The sequence below is a fragment of the Phyllostomus discolor genome, chromosome 5 (genome assembly GCF_004126475.2).
Source record: "Phyllostomus discolor isolate MPI-MPIP mPhyDis1 chromosome 5, mPhyDis1.pri.v3, whole genome shotgun sequence".
Taxonomy (NCBI): Eukaryota; Metazoa; Chordata; class Mammalia; order Chiroptera; family Phyllostomidae; genus Phyllostomus; species Phyllostomus discolor.
Window position 1 is genome coordinate 7,550,452 of NC_040907.2, and position 9,502 is coordinate 7,559,953.

The 9,502-nt window shown below is 49.2% G+C and overlaps 1 protein-coding gene across 1 annotated transcript; it reads left to right on the forward strand.

Annotated features, from left to right (window-relative positions):
• The first annotated feature begins 365 nt into the window (after nucleotides 1-365).
• Nucleotides 366-6,187, forward strand: LOC114495968 (arylacetamide deacetylase-like 3). Its single transcript, XM_028511152.2, has 4 exons — nucleotides 366-577; nucleotides 2,873-3,089; nucleotides 4,633-4,696; nucleotides 5,304-6,187. Exons 1-4 carry the CDS (start codon nucleotides 410-412, stop codon nucleotides 6,076-6,078), a joined length of 1,224 nt encoding a protein of 407 aa, XP_028366953.1. The 5' UTR covers nucleotides 366-409; the 3' UTR covers nucleotides 6,079-6,187.
• Nucleotides 6,188-9,502: the final 3,315 nt, after the last annotated feature.

Genomic DNA, 9,502 nt, shown 5'->3' on the forward strand with positions numbered 1-9,502 from the left:
AGGCCACAGTAAGTGCAAATGCCCTGGGGTCTCCTCTGTAGACTCAGGAATAGCAGGAGTGGTCAGACAGGAATAAGGCATCAGAGGGCACGGGGAGGGATCATGTTTTGATGTCCCAGGTGACTTTTTCAAGGCCATTTCTGGTTGCAGTGCCAGGATGTGAGCTGGAACCTTGGAACTCTTGTTCCCAGCTGGGTCAGATTGCAGGGGCCCCTTTCTCCTGTCTGTAGGCCTGTTAGAACCACGTGTGTGACTCACCTGGGATGGACCAATTCTTTTGGCACATGAGGAAATGGGGAAGGCTGGTTGTGATATAAGTATCAGTGTTCTGCTGGCCCAATAGCCGGTTCCAAGTGGTGTGTGCTGAGCCCAGCCTCTTCGTGGCCTCCTCTGTGGTGGGAAGAGCACCATGTGGGCCCTTCTGCTGGTCCTCCTCAAGGCAGCCTGTGTGTGCTTTGTGGGGATGGGGCTGTGGGTCATCTGTAGCCACTTCTTCACTACAGACATCCCTGCAGCCATCAGCCACCCTGTGAAACTGCGGGTTTTGCACTGTCTCTTCCAGCTGTTGGTGACCTGGGTGAGTCGAGTGTTTTCTCTGTTCCCTCCTGGTGAGGGTTAAGGGGAGTGTGGGGAGAACATACCAGAAGCTTCTATTTGGATGAACACTAATATCACGGTGGTAGAGGTTGACAGTATATTGACAAACCTGAATAATTCCTGTTAGGTAACTTGTGATTCTCAACCTCTTGTCAGGGTTTCGCAAGCTGAATGGGCTGATAGCCACAAACTTCAATGAATGATTCCCATTCTCAAAAGAAAAAAAAAAGCCTGCTCCCGTCTGTGGCCCCACCTCCTGATTTCCCTCACTCACGGCACTGGCCACGCTCTGAAATCCTGAAGACAGGAAGGAGTTGTTGTGAATCTTTGGGTCCCCGTTTCTACCTAGCGGCCGACGCCAAAACAGAGAGACATGCTAGCAAATTCATAAATCGGTACCATGAGCAAAACTACAGATGTGACTTCAAAGTAGATATTTGTTGCTTTGGAGAGACGGAAGCCTGCTCCTGTCAGTAGTCAGATTCTACCTGTTCCTCTTGGTGGGCGTGATTTAATGAGACCCCTGTGGATGGGTGGTGGTGAGGATCACGCCAAGGTTGGCAGTAAGGATTTGCTGTGCCGCTCCAGAGGGCTGGCAGAAACGGCACAGAGAAAACACGTTTCTTTGGTCTCTTATGTAACCACAAGTGATTGCAAATGCCTGTTCTCGTGAGAGACCCTGGATGGAGAGGAACCCAGGATCGGGAGGATTCTCCCACCCAGGTCAGAGTTACAGGAGCTGATGATTTGCTCCTGTACTCTTCCTGCCCTTGATGTTCATAGTCTACACTCCAGTTTCCCAAACATAGTGACTCAGTTTTTCTCATCTGCAAAATGGGGAGTAATAATAGTCCCCACTTCCTAGCATTTGTGGGGAGACAGTGAGTTGAGTGTGAGTGTCAGGGCCTGACACAGAGGAAGCTCTCCTTAAACATCGCTTATTCCAATGTGTTGATTTGTTTCTTCTACAAAGATGTGTTGGACAACTGCTATGTGCCACTGGCCGGTTCTACTCTCAGAGTCAGGCATGGCGAGAGGTCAAATTCCAGAGTCTTCCTGCAGGGGTGGGCAGTAGTTATGGGGGGATGGGAAACAGCAGCACACAAGCTACCTGGTCTACCGAGGGGCAAGTGGGGTAAGGAATTTGAGACTGGGCAGTGGGGTGTGGAAGGGCTTCATAAGGGGGTTCCCCAAACTCCCAAGGGGGACAGGGCAAGGGTCTATGAGTTTGGATGGGGTAAATGTAACCTCTGATGGAAATACAGAATTTCCTTCCATCAACAATGAGGTGACCCACCACAGCTGTGATAGCGGTAGCTGCGACTTTGTCACTAAGAGAAGTCCCATGTTTTCCAAGCATGTTACAGCTGTGGCAGGATTTATGAAAAATCACATGTGCCTGGTGTTCCTTCCAGAGGATGACAATATTAGACCAGCCACCAGATCTCACTAGTTAGGGCGCTACTTAACAGGCCAATGTAGGTTACATCCCACATTTACTTCAATGTGTAATGTATCAATATTTTGATAACTGTGTTTAAATAAAACTTCCTTCCTTTGTGACCCTACATATGTATTCCAAACCAGCTTGCTGCCAGGCTGTGGGCTTCATGACCAGCTGAGGTGCGGCTGGCACAGGTTGGGCACCGCTGCAGAGGCAGTGCCTGGGGAGATGCCCCCTGTGTTTACTGTAAGGATGGAAATTTTGAGACCTGCACCAACAGTAAAAGAAGTCCTTACTCCCCGACACTCATGACTCCTGGCCAGTCCTGCTTCATCCATGCCCCCAACCTGTCCCTCATTCCCATTGCTTTATGAAATGGGTCCCGGACATCGGATTATTTTTTTCAAAAATATTTCTGAAGGTATCTCCATAAGATTAAATTCCATCCCCCCTTTAAAAAACATAACCACAATGAAGTTATCACATCTAAAAATAGCAAACAAATGCTGGGTGGGCCACTTTGGCTGCGGTGGTCCTGGAGGGGCTCCCTAGGAAGAGATGTCACACCCATGCCAGCTGGAACAGGGACCCTGTGGGCATGGAGGACATCACAGGTACAGGGTCCCTCAGTAGGGGCCAGAAGCCTGGTTTGTAGGGCTGGGGTTTGTGGACTGGGGAGAGGGGTTTGACTGGGCTGGTGCTGGGGCGGAGGGGGTGCCCAGGATTTTCTGCCGGTGGGATGCGTTCAGCCATCTGCAGAAGGCACGCGTGGCGAGAAGCAGGGGCACACTGAAATCCTTCCTATTGCATTTCCTCTTCTCTCACCAACAGGGCACCATTTTTGAGAAACTGGGAATCTGCTCTATGCCCCAATTTGTCTCATTTGTATACAACCGACTGCCATCCAAGCAGGACCCAGACGTGGTGGTCAAGGACCTCCGCTTTGGGACTATCCCAGTGAGGGTGTACCAGCCCAGGATGTCCTCCTGCACTCCCCGGAGGGGCGTCCTGTTCTTCCACGGTGGTGGGACCATCATCGGGAGCCTGAGTAAGAGTCCTTCCCTCTGACCCAGCCTGTAGTGTGACAGCCTCACAGCGGGGTGGGTGGAGCACTTCTGTCATCCTCCTGGCATCTAAAGGCTCCCATTACAACCAGGGATCACCAGGGCCCTAGCGGGTCCCAGATTGCTCAGTGGCCAAGGTATGGCAGGTATTGACCTCTTTCTGGAAGTAATGAGGCATGCATGGAATATCCATGTGCATCTATGCATATGTCTACACAGGTTTTCCCTGCTATGACGTAACAGGATGCAGGTTTCACTCACAGTGTGAAAGTAGGGTCTCTACACACCTTTCCTAAGCCAAAGTGCTGTAAAGCTAAGAAGCAACTATCTTAGGAGACGCCTTGCTAATGGATGCCCCAAATAAGCTGGGATAAAGCCCAGATGGTCAGAGACCCAGATCAGAGCTCTGGGGCTGGATGCTGAGATGTTGCGTGTGATTTTGGGAAATTGGTAGCCTTTCTTTCCCCTCCTCCTCGCCAACCCCCAGGGGATGGGAATGGAGGTGATGGGTACAGCCTCTATAAAGGCTCCCTAAGAAACAAAAGCTGAAGGCAAATTTTGCCTTTCACCTTCTTCTTTTTTTCTTTTTGGTGAAAGTGCAAATGCTCTTCAGTCTTCCTTTGGTTAGTCAAAAACAGGTGCAAATGTAGGTGTTTAGTAAAAGCAAAGCAGCCTAACACACACTTTCAAAAAAGCGGGGCATACTCATTTATATGTATGAAATCCACGGATTATAAAATTCACCATTTGAAAATGTACCAATCAGTGGCATTTTGGTATCTTCACAATGCTGTGTGACTACTGAGTTGGAAATAAGGATTTTTTTAAAATGAAAATAACTAAAACACCATTTCATTTCACATCAGGTATTGCTTCCAGAAAACCCTAGTATAAACAGACAAGGGGACCAAAGATTTGAGAAAAATTAATGAGAGAAGAAAACTAACAATTGAGATCATTTTGTTATCTTAATTCCCCAACCCCACCTGCAGGAAATAGGGGGAAAATGCCTTTATACTGCTTTGTAGTCTGTGGAATGCCAAGATAAATGGTGGTAGCCTGTGAGAATAGGGAGATTAATGAAACCATGTCTAGGGTATGGTCTACATAAGAAATGACAATAGGAGCAATATTTACCAATGAGTATTTTTTAATGTTAGTATTTACGTGGCAGGAACAGGGGAAGCCCATTATGTGCATTATCTCATTGCCCCGCCCCATGATACTCACTGTCCCCATTTCACAGATAAGAAAAATTGAGTCTCAGGGAGAGAAGGGATGTGCCTCATACTCCTTCAGCTCAAGTGAAGAGGAGGCAATGTAGAGATTCAAACTTGGGTCTGGATCTGAGTTCACACACAGAAGCACTCTGGTGTATGGCCAAATACCTTCTCAGATGCTGTGAACCAGTAGTCAGGACCCATGAGCTCTGTCTGTGGTAGTTGGCAGAGAGCAGGGACAGCCCATGATAGGTGGAGGAAGCCCACTAAGCCTTCTTAGTCAATTTTAAAACCTTTTCTTCTCTAGAAACTTACCATTTGATATGCTGTCGTTTGTCCAAAGAGAGTGACTCTGTGGTTTTAGCAGTTGGGTGAGTAAAGGGGAGGGTGGGGAGGGCAGGGATAAAAGGCTGTGTCCTGGAGTGATGGGGTGGGAGGTGGGAACTCAGACTGGCAGGGAGTCAGAGGGAAAGGGGAAGCAGGGCAGCCAACAAGGAGGAGAGGAAGGAAGGGGGAGATACACAGAGGCAGAGCATGGGCCCTCCTTCCTGTGGGCAGCCTGTGGGTGTGTTTCAGTGGGGCATTCTATGCATGGCATGAATTGCAAGCTGGCTGGGGAGTGGGCTTAGTTAAGCAGGTCAGCTGCCGAGCTTCACAGCACAGCCCTTTTGGGTGGGCTGGTCTTCCTGGAGCAGAAGAGCCCTGCACGGTCTGCACACTTTCCACTACATGCCCAGGGTGCCCTGCACAGGCACCAGGACAACTGCAAACAGTGTGGTCACATCATGTCCGAATGCTCTCTAGAGGGAGAGATGCTATTTCCATCAACTCATTTAGGCCCTAGGCCTTAAGTCTACCTGCTCAGGGTTCAGAAAGAGAAGTTAATGGAAGAAATTTAGGCTCAGGAATGCAACACACAGGTGTCTTGGGCTCTGCCATGGTGATGAGTGTAAACCATGTTCCTTGATTCCTTTTCAGATACCGCAAGGCGCCCCAGCATAAATTTCCAACGCCAGTGAGAGACTGCCTTGTGGCCACCGTCCACTTCCTCAGGACCCTGGATGTGTACGGGGTGGATCCAGCCCGGGTTGTACTCTGTGGTGACAGTGCTGGAGGGGGAATGGCAGCAGTAGTGTGTCAAAAACTTATGGACTGGTCAGATCTCCCCAAGATCCGTGCTCAGATTCTGGTCTATCCTGTTGTCCAAATGATGGATTTCCGACTCCCGTCCTACCAGCAGAGTGCAAAGACTCCACTGCTCAGCAGAAATTTTGCCTTCCGCTGTTTTTGTTATTACATGGACATCCACCCCTCTTGGAAAAGCGTAGTTATGAAACGTGCCCACTTGCCTGTTGAAGTGTGGGAGAAGTACAGAAAGTGGTTGGGCTCAGAAAACATCCCAGAGAGATTTAAGAAGAGAGGCTACCAGGAAGTGCCCCTTGTGCCCTATAACGAGGATGCTTACCTGGAGACACAACAAGCTCTGGATTTGATGAACACACCCTTGATTGCAGAAGATGAAATAGTGTCTCGGCTCCCGGAAGCTTGCATCGTGAGCTGTGAAAATGACCTTCTCCGGGATGATTCGCTGCTGTACAAGAAGAGACTGGAGGACCTGGGAGTCCCTGTGACTTGGCACCACATGGAGGATGGTTTTCATGGAGTGCTCAACATGCTCAGCATGCCCTACTTTCAGTTCCCCTGCTCCACGCGGATTCTAAATGCCATGGTCCATTTTCTAAAGGGGTTGTGATCATCCTTCCTTCCTATTGGAGCTATGAGAGTGTGGGTCCCACCACTATCCAGTTCTCTAAGAAGCTCTCTGTTGCTGATGTAGGTGATGCTGAGTGGGACGAGGAAGGGTGGGGAGACCACCATGTTTTTCTTGCTCCAGGTTCTAGAATCCCAGAGTGCATGTTTCTCTGATGTCTGGAGGGAGAGCAGAAGGTGAGACAGGTGTGGTGGGGGAGGGTGGGGCTCTCTGTCTCTGTGCACCACTGGGAAAATTTGAGCAGGTGCTCTTCACTGGCCATTTGCAAGAGAGTGAATGAGCATGTAAGAGTTGGCCACAGCCTCCGTGAGGCTGAGTTCAATGACCCAGCTGATCCAGGCTGTGTGCAACAGGGGAGTCCACTTGGCTGTCCTTGGACACACCCAGGGGCACCATGTGCAGTCCATGGGCCCTCTCCAATCTGGCCAGGAGGGCATGGCTCTGAAGCTCTAGGGCATGGCTCATGGCTCTGCTGGGTGGAGCTGGAGAAACTGGCCCCACTGTCTCCCTGTTGGTACAGGGTGACACTTTCCCTGCTGTTCCTCTGGAGTTCAGAGTCTCAGCTGCCTGGGCTGGAAGACTTAGGACTGAACAGACAAGTTTCCATGGTGGTGGACCACTAGGGACAGATGAAGACAGCCCAGAACCACCTGACTGGGGGAGCTCTGGAGCTGTTGGAGGCAAAGTGTCAGAAGAGAGGAGTTGGAAAGGTCTCTGTGCTGAGTCAGAGACCCATGAAGACAGAGTCTGACCCAACTCAACCACGTCTACAGGGAGAAACTGAGGGAGGGCCAAGAGAAAGCAAAGATGTGTAGGGAGGACTGTTTGTGCTTTAAGACACAGAACCAACTCCAAATGACCTAAACCAGAGAGAATGTGTTGGCCAGTGGGGTAAATGAGAATTGGTGTGGGGCAGGAACTCAAACAACGCCAACAGCTACCTTTGCTTCTTTCCTCTATTCTGTGCTTCTCTCTGTTCACTTTCCTTTCACTTCTGCATACAGTGGCCCTGACCAGCTCCATACTTACACTGTCCCAGGGTCATTATGATGGATTTGCCTCATTCTTGGTGGTCCCAGCAGAAATCGGGTTACTGTTCTATGGCTCTATGGGCTTTCTGAATGATGGAACCAGTTGCTACATCCAAGGGAATGGAATGTTCCAGCTGACTCCATCCATGCAAGTCCCATGCCATCCCTGGAATAGAAGGTGGGGACAACTCCCCCTGGCACGTGAACTGATGATGGGGGAGGGCAGGACTACTTCCCTCACACCAACACTTACTTTACTGGGTGGGCACCAACACTCACTCTCCTACAGCAGCCAAAGTACATCCTGAGTGAAGGTACATGGTAGGGACAAAAGATGTCAAGGACCCCTGGGCAAGCTGACCACCTGCCCTTAGGAGTAAAAATTCCTTTAGTAGCCTGACTCAGGCTCCCATGCTTGCCCTACCTGGTCTTCAGGAGACTCTGTTCCTGGTTGGCCAGTGGCCTTTCTAGACCAAGATCCAAGTTGACTGCACATGGAACCTGTGAACACCTTTAACTGGCTTTCAGTTGAATGTTTGTGCTGTAACTTGGCATAGAGCAAAATCCACTGGCCAACTTTGGATTTATTCATATCAGGCCGATTATAAATCAACAAACAAATATTGGCAAAGATGTGGAGAAAAAGGGAACCCTCATGCACTGTTGGGATTTTAGTTGAAGCAGCCACTGGGGAAAACACTGTGGAAGTTCTTCAGAAAATTAAGTGTGGTCTACCATGTGACCCAGCAAACCCACTTTTGGGTATTTATCTGAAGAAATCCCAAAAAACACTACTTCAAAAATACACATGCACCCCTATGTTCTCGGTAGCATTATTAATAATAGGAGAGGCATGGAAACGACCTAAGTGTTCGTTGAGAGAGAAAAGGATGAAGAGGATGTGGTACATGTGCACAATGGAATATTATTACTTAGCCGTATAAAAAAATGAAATCTTGCCTTTTGTGACAACATGGGTAGTCCTAGAAGGTATTACGCTAAGTGAAGTAAGTCTGACAGGGAAAGACAAATATCACTTGATTTCATTTGTATGTGAAATCTAAGATCAAAATAAAGGATTAAACCAAACAGAAACAAACTTATAGCAACAGGGAACATTTTGATGGTTGCCAGATGGAAGGGTTTAGGGGCATGGGTGAAAAGGGGGAAGGGTTCAGATATACAAACTGCTGGTTATACAACCAGTCATGGGATGGAAAGAATAGCTCAGGGAATATAGTCACTAATATGGCAATAACTGTACGGTGTCAGATGGGTGCTGACATCTCAGGGTGATCCCTTACAAGCTATATACATGTGTCATCACTATGTTGTATGCCTGAAATTAATATAATATTGTCTGTCAAGTGCAATGAATAAATTTCTTTAAAGACAAGAATAAATTACAAAACCCCAGAAATCCTTAGACAGGTGGACAGGTATCCAGGGAGTCATTGTGGGCAGTGGTGGCAGATCCCTTCAGGGAGGACTTGGAGGAGGATGGGCAGCATACACTTGAGAGAAAATGCAGATGCCTTCCTCCAGGGCACCTGGTCTCCTCTTCAGTCCAGGGGCTCTGGATCCATAAGCCTATTTAGGTTTGGAAACTGGGTGAGAAGCCCCAGACCTCTGCCTGGTGTTGGCTGGCAGTCTGAATGGGAAACACCAGGGGGAGCCAGGAGAGCTGGTCTCCATGGAAGGAACAGATGAGGCAGGGTACACAACTCAGGGGTGGGTGGTTTGAATGATTTCAGTGGCTCGGGAAATAGATACTCTCCCTAGTGGTTTGGTCCCTGGCCCTGGGTGACAAAGGCAGGGAGTAGTGGCCCAGAGGGGGACAGATGCATAGAGAGAGTGTTTGGAGGTGTGGGCTCTGGGTCAGTCTGTTCGAATTTGGAAAGTACACTTACAGGTGGGCTCTTCTCATTCCCTGTCTAGGCATTGACTGACACGGGGAGGGACAGTCCCTTCTGGGTCAGTGGGGCCCTACCCCCCCCCCCCCCGACACACACCAACAAACAAACAAAACATGGTTAATACAAGGAGTATTTATGAAGCTGATTTCTTAACCTGAGAAGGTCAGGCCAATGAATAGTGACAGGAGGGAAGAAAATGGGGTGGAAAGAATGCCTCCCAACTAGGATTTATTTTCTGTCTCATCCAGGCTGAACTTGGCCCACCGGCCAGCTCTCTTACCTCTGGTTTTCCAACTGAGACAAGAGCACAAGGCACCTGGTACAAGTGCTGCAATCCAAAAAGCTCAGCCTGGGTTTGGGTTTTTGACCCCAAAGGCTCCCCTCTCCAGTCTGTTTCCTGGGGCTACGTGCCAGGGCTCCCCTCCTCTAGGGACCAGGCATTCCCAGGAAGAGATCTGA